A 13,496-nucleotide genomic window follows, 5' to 3' on the forward strand; every position below is an offset into this window, starting at 1 on the left:
TCCGGGAAGTATTTAATGATATTTGAGATTGCAGTACTGGGCATGCGCAGCGTAGACAGCCATGGCCCGCCGCCGATGATCTCATTCTTGTGTCAGTTCCTCGCTGGGCAGGAGTGGTGATGATGCTTGCTCGGGTGCCTTCTACTCGCTACAGGTATGTTGTTTTTTCTTACTCCTTAAATAGAACAGGAAGGACAACAGACATTGGTAAGGAATTAACATATGCCATTTGCAATGTGTTGTAGCACCTAAAGAAAATTGTGTAGTTATAGTAATCATTCTGCCTCCAGGCATGCGCCCACTAAGACCGCCTTCTAGTACCGCGCACCTGCTCCGCCACAGCCTGGCGCCACAAACACCTGAAGGTTCCCCGCCATGCCATCCTGCCTAATTTGTGCATCACACTACACAAAACAGCTAAGTGACTGTAGTGTGAGATACAAACAATTTTAACCCTTAAACTGCTATTTAACGCATCTTTCCTTAATTCTACAATCATCTCCGAACATTTTTTTTTTTTTTTTTATCCTTTCTTGTACAGTCCCCAGCAATAAACTTGTTGCCACTCCTGGCTATTAATTACTTAGTAGCGACACCTGTCTACTGCCTTTCAGGTGTGATTGGTTCAACACCCTCAAAAACTAATCCTTGAAGCTTCAGTCACTTGACGTTCCCCACCTGGTCCATGCCCTGTCCCTTCCCGTGATTAGAGCTCCTGTTAAATTGATAGATAATGTGTGTGTGTGTGTGTGTGTGTTTCGCTTGTTGTTGTTTTGCTTTTGTTGTTCTCATCACCCTTCTCTTCCTCCTCCCCATTCTTACTGTGATCTGGCTGACCACACAACACCTAAAAGTAAGAGGGACTTCGGCCATGGCGGATGAAAATGCGGTATCTTTTGTCTGAGTTTTTTTTTTTTTCCCATTATAGTCAAACACGAAACTGAATTGTAGAAACTAATATTGATGCTATTACTGACAATGCACACTCATAGCAATACAATTTTGAAGGAGGGAAATAGACAAGAGGGTGAGGTCAGCTTTAGGGGGTGGAGAGAGAGAGTGTGCGTGTTATTTGTTTTTTACTATTATTATTATTATTATCATTATTATTATTATTATCTTAGTAAAAATTACATCAGTTACATAACTCGTGTAAATGCCTTTAACATTATCAGTATTGTCGTTCTTGTTACTTTGTTAGAGAGAGAGAGAGAGAGAGAGAGAGAGAGAGAGAGAGAGAGAGAGAGAGAGAGAGAGAGAGAGAGAGAGAAGACCTCATGCATTTTTTTCTTTAGGTGAGGGAGGCGGAAGGCTAGTAGTAGTAGTAGTAGTAGTAGTAGTAGTAGTAGTAGTAGTGGTGGTGGTGGTGCAGCTATGACTAGTACTACTACTACTACTACTACTGCTACTGCTACTGCTACTACTACTACTACTACCACTACTACTACTACTACCACTACTACTACTACTACTACTACTACTACTACTACTACTACTATTACTACTACTACTATAATTATTGATAGTTATAATAATAACGGTAATGATAAGAATACACACACACACACATATATCAATAGTTTTTTTTCTGATTTCTTAATTAGTGATAGTATGTATCATTATATATGTATACACATTTATTTATTCGTTTTTTGCCATTGGTTAGTGTATTTCATTTGTACGTATTTTTTTCTTTATGTAATATTATGCACATTGTGTATAATTTATGGTGTCTGTATTCTTTTGCTGGAGAGCTGTGTTCCATACTTATATATAAAGTCTGAGCTTACTCAATAAGTTCAATTCATTTCAATTCAATTCACACACACACACACACACACACACACACACACACACACACACACACACACACACACACACACGACCTGCGACCTGCAGGACAAATATATGGGACAAGACTCAGAGGCTTAAGTCCCAACTCTTTCTTGGGATGTCTCCATCTTCTAACTTTGCCCTACCCTGTTTCACCCTGAGAGGAAGAAAGGCAGGCAGGCAAGCAGGCAGGCAGGCAGGGAGGGAGGGAGGGAGGGAGGGAGGGAGGGAGGAAGAGATAAGACAGGAAAGCAAGGATAGAGAACAAAATGTGGGAGATTTTGTGAGACCATTTCTGTCAATGGTGACTAAATTACCGGACAGGAATGAGAGAGAGAGAGAGAGAGAGAGAGAGAGAGAGAGAGAGAGAGAGAGAGAGAGAGAGAGAGAGAGAGAGAGAGACTGTCCCTAAGGGAGACGAAGGGTTAGGTGAAGTGAGGCGCGCACACACAGTCTGTCTGTCTGCGTCTGTCTATCCTATCCTATCATATCTATCTATATTATTTATTTATCTAACTATATAGATTCTCTCTCTCTCTCTCTCTCTCTCTCTCTCTCTCTTTTAAGTAAAAATATGTGATCTAGGTGGAATGTCCTTGCCTGAAGCCAGCGAGGTTCAGTATATTTGAGTGAGTCGTTAGTGCAGAGGTGGACAGCTTCCCATGCAGGTAAACAAGGTGATCCCTGGTAGTTATCACCGTCCAGGGTGTCGCTCCTTCATTATCATCATTATTGTCATCACGTGTGTGTGTGTGTGTGTGTGTGTGTGTGTGTGTGTGTGTGTGTGTGTGTGTGTGTGTGTTGGTTTGGGTGTGGGCAGAATGAATTAGTGGTGCGCATTGACCATCAGCTGTAAATTCCTAGTAACTCATTATTAACTGTATTGAATTACCACTAAAGCCACGAAGACAGTCTTGAAAACCCCAACAGCTCCCTCATATGATCAACATGAACTCAGACAATGAAGCTTCTAACTTATAGGAATCAATATCAAAACTCAGCAGTAGTGACTTCTCTCACTCAAATCACGCTCACGCGCGAAGGAAGTGGTGATGGAATCTCTTGCGTGGCGAAAGCCATATAACCCTAATTATATGGCGCCATATAACATAGGGTTATATGGCGTCGTAACATAAAACTGTACAAAAATACCAGCGATCTTGAAATGCAAATCAGAAGAAAGAAGGATAAGATATACGTAGGGAAACAGACAAATAAATGAATTAGTACAATACAGGATTACTGTCGCCATTCCCCGAGCTGAAAGCTCTGCGCCAGCTGAAGGCTGCGCGAACACCACAACGTGTTGGATTTTAATTTTTCGGCATAAATGTTTTTCGGAACGTCAATGACACTGGCAGCGGTCCTGGCGTGGACTAGTCTCCACGCCAGTATAGACCTGCACGCACCATCGGGGGGCCTGCTAGGTCTCCTCAGAGAGGTAGAGGGGGAGGGCGCCCTGTGGTGGCTGGGCCCCTTCCAGCCCCCTCTGATGCCCAACTTACACATGGCCTGTCCCGCGCCAGAGATGGGCTGGGGCTCCGGCTTGCCGGTGGTGGGCCCGATCCTCGCGGCGCGTCGAAGCGCCCACCACGTGGCCTGCCTCGAGGCCACCAGGAGCACCATACAGCAGACGTACCTGCTGTTCACCACACGCTGTCTGCTGTGGTGGGCAGCGGGGTCCCTGCTGGTCTTCCTTCTGCGTCTCCTGTGGCCTAGGTTGAGACGGCCACGCGTGCCACGCACAGCCCAACATCCTGCTGACCATGGGGCGGCCAATCTGATCCTATTTGGCAGAGTGCCCCCGCGGCAGGTGTGGGCTGTAATGACGTGCTTGTGGCACTACCACACACTGATGCGCCTCCACCGGCACCTTCGCAGGCCACATATGAAGGCCCTCCCCCCTCCTCCATTGCCCTCTAGGACCGCGTCACCGCCACCCCGATCAGCAGCAGTGCTGCAGGTCTTGCCGTCTTCCAGTGTTGTTCCTAAATTTCCCTGCAAAATTTTCCCGCTGAACTCCAGCAGACTGGTGTGGCCAGCCGTCATCCATCAGATGGAACCTCTCCCCCCATTCCCAGCCACCTTCCCCCTGACACAGCGGTTTCTCCCCACCGCTGCCTCCCCACCGGACACACTACAGCTTCCTCCAGTCCCCTCACCCCCAACCAACTTCCCTCTGATACGGCGATTTCTCCCCATCGCTGCCTCCCCACCGGACATCCCCCATCCTCCCCCCGTTCCCTCACCTCCAAGAATTTTTCGGCCTCAGGAGTCTCCTCCCCAGACTCCTCCATCAAAAAGTAAAAGCAAATCTCCCCCCACACTCGGGCTTTCCCCTCCCGAGTCTCACACTCCCCCCGATTCACACCCAGACATTCTGTCTGACCACGACACCCTCCCCCTCTCCCTCTTGCAACATCACCACCTTTGCCCCAATCATCCCAGCCGTTTGCAACATCACAGACCCCCCCGGCCCTTCATTCCCCGTCACCAGCGTCCCCCACGGTATCATCGTCCCCCACGGTATCAAAATTATCGCTACAACTCCCGCCCCCCATACCATGGCCCCCCTCCATATCAACCTCGACCCCCACATCAATCCCGCCCCCCATACCATCCCCGCCCCTCATACCACCACCGTCCCCCGCACCACCCACGGCCCCCACACCAGCAGGAGTTTAGGTATAGCAGAGGCGGCCAGCAAAATGCAAGCCTTTACCGACACTCAGGCCACTGCAACGCGCCCGCCGCCACCAACACACAGGGCGGGCCAACACACACGGCGCTCCAGAATACACGACGCCCCGCCGCCCCGCGCACCACCCAAACAAGACGGTGTCGCCAGTGGGTGAGGAGGCGCGCCCCTCAAGCCCCGCCTGAGTGAGACTTCCTTTCCTCTCACGTCTGCCATGGCACCGTATGACTCTTTTTTTTTTACAATGAGCCATGGCAACCTGTTTCTCTTATTACGTATTACTTCAATTTCTTACCAGTATTATAGTAGACTTTCACACAGTAGAGAGAGAGAGAGAGAGAGAGAGAGAGAGAGAGAGAGAGAGAGAGAGAGAGAGAGAGAGAGAGAGAGAGAGAGAGAGTGTGTTTCGAAGTATTTCAGTGTCGCTTTCGTTACATTACAGTTCTGAATATAGAATAAAGTACCATGTTCCCACCAAGGCAAGGGCTCTCAGTGGTACATTTGCACTTTCCAGGAAGTACATTGGGTCTCAGAATAACCGTTGCTGTGCAGTAATACATGGTGCTGTAATGTGCAATCAGGTTGCGCAGTGTTTTGTTCTCTAATCTCATAATTTAAGTAAGCAAAACTTTTATTTAAATGGTATCAATAGTAGGGAGGACAGCATTTGGTTTTCAGTGTCATGGAACTTCCCCTGGCCACAATCTGAACTAGGACGTTACAGGTTGTGTGTGTGTGTGTGTGTGTGTGTGTGTGTGTGTGTGTGTGTGTGTGTGTGTGTGTGTGTGTGTGTGTGTGAGAGAGAGAGAGAGAGAGAGAGAGAGAGAGAGAGAGAGAGAGAGAGAGAGAGAGAGAGAGAGAGAGAGAGAGAGAGAGAGAGAGAGAGAGAGAGAGAGAGAGAGAGAGAGAGAGAGAGAGAGAGAGAGAGAGAGAGAGAGAGAGAGAGAGAGAGAGAGAGAGAGAGAGAAGGTGAATGTACAAGGTGAATATGTTACCGAGTCACTTACAGGCGGTGCGGCAGCCACCCAGGAGGGCTCAAGTGGACACCGGAGTCGTCACCTGCGCCCCAGAGAAACTCCTGCAATCCTACCGTAGAACATGGCACCACCAGACATAAAACACGTACACATAAACACGTATACGTTGGCTTATGGATCACTATATTAGCCAAATAGTTGGACCTGAAACTGTCTAATCTGCAAGGGTTAAAAAACAAATAAATAAATAAATAAAAATAATTGGCTGGGGTGAAATTATGTAAGAGTTTCTCTTATAGGAAAGAAACACTGTTTCCTTTTGTCATTTAAAGTTTCTCTTAATGTAGTAAGTTCTCCTCTTGTACTTGTAATTCAGCAGAGAGAGAGAGAGAGAGAGAGAGAGAGAGAGAGAGAGAGAGAGAGAGAGAGAGAGAGAGAGAGAGAGAGAGAGGGTAGGGAGAGGGAGGGTAGGGAGAGGGAGGGAGGGTTGGAAGAGAGAGAGAGAGAGAGAGAGAGAGAGAGAGAGAGAGAGAGAGAGAGAGAGAGAGAGAGAGAGAGAGAGAGAGAGAGAGAGAGAGAGAGAGAGAGAGAGAGAGAGAGAGAGAGAGAGAGAGAGAGAGAGAGAGAGAGAGAGAGAGAGAGAGTGGGGGTAGGTAGAGAAGGGAAAAGAAAGGAGTAGGAAGGAGGAGGGTAGGGTAGGAGGAGAGAGGAGGGTAAGGAGGGAGGGAGAGAAAAAGAAAAGAGAGAGAGAGAGAGAGAGAGAGAGAGAGAGAGAGAGAGAGAGAGAGAGAGAGAGAGAGAGAGAGAGAGAGAGAGAGAGAGAGAGAGAGAGAGAGAGAGAGAGAGAGAGAGAGAGAGAGAGAGAGAGAGAGACTGACTGACAAGACTCCAGGGGCATAGTGTGGGGGAAAAACGAGTGACAGTCATCACCTATTGTTGCAGCTTTGTCTAAATTGTTTGAAAATCACTTGTTTAGAACATTTCATTTAGTAGGGAGTCTGAACTGTGCAATTAGATACTGAGTACACGGGTGAAAAGGAAGTTGGGGAGTGCCTAAATGCCTCTCCTCTGATCCTTTCAGCAGGTGGCACAGAAACGTGAAAGACTGTAGGGCACTTCTTACTACCATGTCCTTACTTCCACAGTCCACCTCCATCCCCTTCGCAGTCACCAGGCCATTCAGAACATCACTTTTGAGCTGCTCACCCTGCTGGCCGCCACTGATGTCTGCACAGGAAGATGCCTCACTGCCACCTGCCTCACCTGTCTTTCTGGGGATGGACTTGCCTCTCTATGACATCTGTTGCAGAGTTCAGGAGTGAGCTCACAAAACACATCACACATCATAGAAATAAAAGATATTGTAGCAAGTGTGTGTTGTACTTGTGTCCCTTCTATGAAAAAAAGAAAGCTTTCTTTAGTGTTAGACTGCCTCCATGTTTATAGAATATTTACTCATTTAATTTTGCATACTACCTGATAAGGACAACAGTGCTATAATGAGTGTGTGCGTCTGGCTCATCAAGCAGAGCAGTGATCTGTATCTTGATGAGTAGTGATGAATAGTGCAGAAGTGTGTGAAGGAAATGCTGCTGATGAAGTGGAGAATGGCAAGTTGAACACCTAATACTAAGGATGCCAAGTTGTAAAAGTTGTAAGCCCCTGGAAGTGATGCACAAGATTAATACTTAAGTATACTTTGGTACTAAATAATTTATTACTAACAAGACATTTAATTTTCAATTAACCATTTGTATAAAGATAGAAAAAAACTAACATAGTACTAGCCATCTTGTAGAGTGCATTTAGAATAAAGATCTACTTACTTATATAATAAATTTTAAACCAAGATAAATAGGAATGCAGCATGTATCTTATACAATGCATAAATCAAATTAAAGCTTTTTAGAATACAATTCATCATAATTAAAGCTAAAGTATGAGGAATATGATATACTCATCTTGATGAGGTGCAAACTACATCTGATGTGTGCCAATCCTTGTCACACTGTAAAGCTCTCCATTAATGTCAAGCCTTGGGATTTTGGGTTTTGAATATTTATATATTTGTTTCATACCAAAATTCCTCAGCTTAATTGTGACTGGGATAAATTTTGCATAGTACCTTACTTAAGAAAACAAAGGCATATGCAATGGCTTAAAAACTGACACAGTTAAAAACCCAGTGGCCACACAGTATGAGGGGCAGTGGCTGCGTGGATGTGAGCAAAAAAAATGGGACCTCAGTAACATCTCCGAGAAGACTCTGGATATTTTATCTTCAATTCAGCTTTAAACTGACGAAAGAGTATGCGGTTCTTTTCCTGCTCTGCATCCTTTGTGCTGTGGAAGCTGTCCACTGTTTTGAATCCTTCATGAATCACAAATGCAGAATCCAACACCAAGAACCTGAAGCCCGCCACGTGCAGCTCACACACCTGTGCATGACACACCATGTTCAGTCACCTTCCTCAGTACTATAGTTACTATAGTCCATATCTACATAGAGTAGATATGGAAGCAGGTTTACAGATTATAGAATACAAAAACAAGGAATAGAAAATGCTTTCAATCATGCCATTCAGTTAACTTAGGCAATCTATATCTAATCTGACATGTCTCTGACTGTTAGTCAATCAGTCAATACCCAATACAATATACCTCTTTGGGGCAGCCATGATAAGGCCAACCACCTCAAGAGGAGACTTGGTAGACATACTGGGACAACTGTGACAACAGGAAGTCCAGATATAAGGAATCTGAGCCAGTTATATAAGAAGCACCTGGCCGAGTCTCAAAATCTCAGTGTCCCAGAAACACAACCAACATCCTGATGTGCCATGAGTAAAGTTGTAATAGACTTATTGTAAGAATGTCATTGCCCACAATGGACTGCACATGTGCCCCAGACAACCATGGGGTTTATATCAAGTAATGGAGGTAAGTTATCTAAAGAATGATCAACTAACAAGTGAGAAAGTGAAATAAAGAAAGTGTTGGAGGAGAGACAGCTGATCTAGCAGACCAGGGAGTGTTAGTTGTAAACCTGGATCTTCTCAGCTGTGAGCTGAGTGCACAGACATCTATAAACCTTGAACCCTAATATTTATCCCATTTCACAGATTAAATAATTTTCTATAACACTGACATACCAACATCTTACTTTTCCTTCATTCATGTGCTTTTCTCATTCATAATCATGAACTATAGTTACTTCCATTCTGTATCTTAATTCCTGATGAGAAGAGAATGCATTACTCAACACTGACTATAAACAGTATAGTGACAGGCAACACTAACCTGGCTGATCCTGTTGAAGCCGTACTGTCTGAACCTTTCATCATAGAGAGGTATCTTGGTGCTGGCAATATAGAAGGGTTCCCATGGGTCCTGCCAGAGTACCTCGTATATAGTCATCACTCCTGTACCTCCAGTCTTCTTCTTTTCCCACGCTGGGTAGTCCGTGAACTTCTGCAACATGAACACATAATTGCTTCAATGTACTTTGTAACAGTTATATGTACATAGACAATTCATTAGTTTTTTTAAGAGAACAAGCTACAAGAGTACCTTATATTTATTTAGTCATAATTTCTAGTGGAATGCAGGGCTCTAGTGCTGTGAATGGTGCATGAGTGGCAGAGTGGAAATCTTTATCAATGTCAGATGTTTTTTTCAGTCTAATTCCCACATTCTGAACAAAACTAGATTGAGAACAATAATAATGATAGCATACATGACCACATCACACACCTGACACTTTAAGCACAATTCTTGATAAAAAGGTCTAGCCAAGCCATTTTCTCTCATATCCAATAACTGCTGCTTAGTTTCAGGGATACCAGCATCTTCCTTCACTTCATAGGCTGGCAGCACCCACACTGTCTTTTCTTCACTAGATTGCTTCCCAAACAAGCCATTTTTCTTAGCAAATGACACAAAGGATTGATGAAGTCCTGAGTTAGGAGTCATGTCAATGTCAACCACCATCATGTAGCTGGTGCTGGTCGCTTTACGCGCAACATTCCTCAGCAAGTTGTTGGGGTACTGCACTCCATTAAAGCTGTAGTTGTCTTGGTGCATAGCAGAGAAGATTTTGTGGCAGGGAGTTGTGTCTGCAGTGGGGATGATGTGAGGGGAGGTGGGGGAATTGAGGGGAAACACCAGGCTGAAGGTGACATTCTCCTTCACACCCGGGTAACACTTCCTCAGCAAATGGAATGTCTGGACAGCTGCCTGCACCTCCCCACTCAGAACAAACACTGCGATGGACACTGGGCCCTGGAAGACAGAAGCTTACAGGAGTTGTACATTCCATCACTGATTACCTCATTTATAGTCATGAAGGTATTTCCTCTCTGAACAAACAGTAGTTATATGCATTCCTTCATGGGGGGGTACTGTAACACCAACTCTACCAACTGACCTGCCAGTGCACAGTGAGAGGTGGAAGCCTGTGCAGCCTTGCCAAGGAACACTGGGTGACAAGGGTGATGCCATGGTGCCTTGCCTCACCCTGCTCCACCCACTCCATGGATCCCGCCACCCCCTGCAGCACTCCAACTGACACGCGGAACTCCCCAGAACTGTCCAGCACGCTCCAGTGAGCAATGCGGGACAGTATTGCTTGGTGGTCATCTGAGACCTGGTGCATTGGAATTTAAAACGAAAATGACATGTCTTAATAACAGTTATGCTTGGTAGTCTTCTAGTTCCTGATCTTCAGGGAACTCCACATACCAAATGTAAATGAAGTTTCAATGAGGGGGAAATAAATGCTGAAACATAAATGTTAATAATTTCCTCCACAACTAGACAGAACTAGAGAATGAGCAATAAATAAATAAATTGTTTGTCCTCACTTTTGGGCCGAGGTGGAAGTCTCTGTGTCTGGCGGCCGATGGGTGCTGTCTCCTTGACCCTGGCTGGCTGCTGGCCTCCTGCACCGCGGCAGCCTCGGATGAATACAGCATATGTCTTTGCTTCAGTTGCCATGATAAGACTATATTGGTTATCTGGAAATATCAACTCACAATTAGTTCATACATTATATTGATGAGGTTGAGGTGAACATTAAGAGTATCTATGTATCAGTACATATGCATGAACAAACATTCTCTCAGGTTTCAGACCACACAGCACTTACCTGCAGCAGACTTGCAATCAATGCCAGGATGGCCACAGAGCGCCATGATACAATACTTGTGAGAAACCTTGGAAACATTCCTCTTTCACCATAGCCATTGGAAAGTTGCTTGTTTCAGTAGCCGCAGTGGAGTGCTCATTTCATGGACTTACTTGTGAATCCCTGGACAGACTGAAAGCAGTGACAGTATACATATAACACCAAACTAAAGCACTTGTCAGATACACTACTTTAGTGTTCATAAACAAAAAGTTATTGGCTGAGGCTTTAGCCTGGCCACATCCTGCACCAGCACATTCACCTCAACACCATTACCCCGATGCTTGATACCTGTGATTAACAAATGTCCAAATCGTGATCTACACAATGAAGGAATCACTAAGAATATTAATGAACTGAATGAATCTAAAGCCAACCTATCCTGGACCTGAGGTAAAAACTCAACCAGTGACCTGGATACAATTAGGTGTGATATGCCAAATAATGATAATCAATATAAAACACGACTCCTCTACAATCACTACTTATTCTGTCAGCCTTGCTACTCCGGATCACTCTTCCTTGTATTTCACAGGACAAAACTCACCCACAGACGCACTAGTACAATAATTCCCAACAATATATACAAATACCTAACGTTACAGGTTACTGGAATGGCGGGGAGCAGCACTTCACGTGAATACAGGGAAGGTCTACCCTGACTGGTCGCTCTCGCCTCCCTGCAGACGAAGGTTTGTTTGTTTACATCGTTACGTCCCCTGACACTCATTATGGGTTGCACCTATACTTCTCAAATCGTTTGCAAAGTTACATGTTTCTGGTTATAATATTCTTTTTATTCAATATTTACTTTAAAAGTTTGCAAAGCTGTTTTCTATATAGCTATAATTACTTTCGAAATTGATCACCAAAATTACATTTACCTAGTCACTATCTATATTTTTCATTCAACCCATCTTACTTTTTACCTTTTTCATTGCAGTCTGTGGTCAATACAACTATTTTATGTGTACCAACCAACGAAACCCACGCCACGTACTGTTCTGGAAAGATGACACGCGATGTAAACCAAAAGAGCCCCGATTTTTTATTTAGACTCAATTTCATATAAGCTAATAAATATATCATATTCCACTTATATATTTCAATTATTATTTTACTTAAGCCCTCGACAGGCGTGAATCAAGTTATACATTGCAGTAAACCTTCACCTTTCCTTTCCCTTCCCCTCATATGCAAGACCACATCCTTCTGCCAGTCATGAACGGTACCGGAATGTCTCAGAGCAGTTAGGGGCACGACCTCAGCTACCTCACCTCTACCCTTCCCTGCTGCCTGCCCCTCGCGCCCTCCCGGCCATCACCTCGCCGCCGCCCGCGCGACCTCTGCTCCTGTCTGCTTCTTATTCCTCCCCCGAATGCTGAAAAGTGACAGGGTTTTGGCGGTGAATGGATGTTGGGTGTGAGGTTGAACGGATTTAAATTTCCTCAACAGACAGATGGATGGATGGATGGATAGATAGATAGATAGACAGATAAATAAATAGAAAGATTGATAAGGTAGGCAGGTAGGTAGATATTAATCACAAATTCTAATTCATAAAAAAAAAAATACAGAAAAAAAAACATAACAACACACACACACACACACACACACACACACACACACACACACACACACACACACACACACTATCCGGGCCCTCTATCAAAAAGCGTTGGTTGAGCGACAAACAAGAGATGGCCACAGGGAGAATCGAATATCACATTGTGTGGTGGGCAGTGATCTCTCCGTCGCGACCTGGCCAAACGGTGTGTGTCCAGTATTCTGCAACACTTCCACCTAGCACCTCCACCACTTTCCAAAGGCTCTAGCTGAAGTCACACGAGTTTTTAAGGACGTTTTTACGATTCTAATGACAGATTAACAAGATTTCTACATTATCAGCAGGAAAAAAACGCTCTGGAGAACCCGACTAATCATCTGTGGCCTTTGAAAATAGTAGTGGCGAGAGAGCAGAGTGTTTCAGAATACAAGCCAGGTAAAGTTAGATTAGTTGAGTCTCAAGGAATGACCGCCACGCTGTGCCTTCAACACGTGGACTGAAGTGTGTCACAGGAGATAATGCTGAGAGATAACGCCTCTGTGATAAGAGATGGAGTACTTTGGGTGTGTGCATCGGTAAAGTGTAGAAGTTTTAGGGGTCACGTATTGTCAAACGCTTTTTTCTTTCATTAGGACTGCTTTAAAAGTCCACAGAATTGATTAGTTAGGTTCTTAGGATTGTTTTCTTTCGAGTGAAGACGCAGAATACTTGGTAACGTGCTACTAGAATCATGATAACATTCTTCCTTGCTAAACTACTACTGGATCATGAAAACACTCTTGAAAACCTCAAATAACTTCCATTAGATCCTGTTAACGTAGGAGGCTGATATGCCAAGAATACAAGCTTATGTGTTTATGTACGTTTAATATATAGGTGTTCAGAAGAGGTAGTTAGAAGAGGTGGTGATAAAAAAAAAAAGCGGGGGAGGAGAAAGAGATGAGAATAAAGAAAAGATAGATCAGAAGGGTTAGGAAGACGGAGAGAGAGAGAGAGAGAGAGAGAGAGAGAGAGAGAGAGAGAGAGAGAGAGAGAGAGAGAGAGAGAGAGAGAGAGAGAGAGAATCAGGTAGGTTCTTTCCTGCCCCTCTAGTTACCTCCAAGCCTTATTTATTTTCTTTTTTATCTGTATTCATGTATGTGTGTGTGTGTGTGTGTGTGTGTGCCCAAAAAGCCTATGCTTGAAAATGGGCTGTTTGTCCTTCTAAAATATATTACAAGTATATATATGTACTAC

The 13,496-nt window shown here is 44.5% G+C and overlaps 1 protein-coding gene across 3 annotated transcripts in view; it reads right to left on the reverse strand.

Moving 5' to 3' along the window:
- Positions 1 to 7,203: 7,203 nt before the first annotated feature.
- Positions 7,204 to 13,496, reverse strand: part of LOC135112607 (beta-1,4-glucuronyltransferase 1-like) — a 20,129-nt gene continuing 13,836 nt past the window's right edge. Inside the window, exons 2-10 of one of the 3 annotated variants that reach the window (XM_064027118.1) lie at positions 11,866 to 12,074; positions 11,623 to 11,697; positions 11,287 to 11,373; positions 10,655 to 10,825; positions 10,371 to 10,523; positions 9,935 to 10,153; positions 9,262 to 9,789; positions 8,809 to 8,979; positions 7,204 to 7,946 (exon numbers count right to left, since the gene is read on the reverse strand). In XM_064027118.1, coding sequence (XP_063883188.1) covers positions 7,752 to 7,946; positions 8,809 to 8,979; positions 9,262 to 9,789; positions 9,935 to 10,153; positions 10,371 to 10,523; positions 10,655 to 10,732 — 1,344 coding nt within the window. In that variant the 5' untranslated portion in view covers positions 10,733 to 10,825; positions 11,287 to 11,373; positions 11,623 to 11,697; positions 11,866 to 12,074 and the 3' untranslated portion in view covers positions 7,204 to 7,751. Of the gene's footprint in view, positions 7,947 to 8,808; positions 8,980 to 9,261; positions 9,790 to 9,934; positions 10,154 to 10,370; positions 10,524 to 10,654; positions 10,833 to 11,286; positions 11,374 to 11,622; positions 11,698 to 11,865; positions 12,075 to 13,496 lie in introns of all 3 variants that reach the window. The other 2 variants (XM_064027119.1, XM_064027120.1) reach the window with 2 other exon arrangements.

Source organism: Scylla paramamosain, chromosome 24 (genome assembly GCF_035594125.1).
Source record: "Scylla paramamosain isolate STU-SP2022 chromosome 24, ASM3559412v1, whole genome shotgun sequence".
NCBI classification, from domain to species: domain Eukaryota; kingdom Metazoa; phylum Arthropoda; class Malacostraca; order Decapoda; family Portunidae; genus Scylla; species Scylla paramamosain.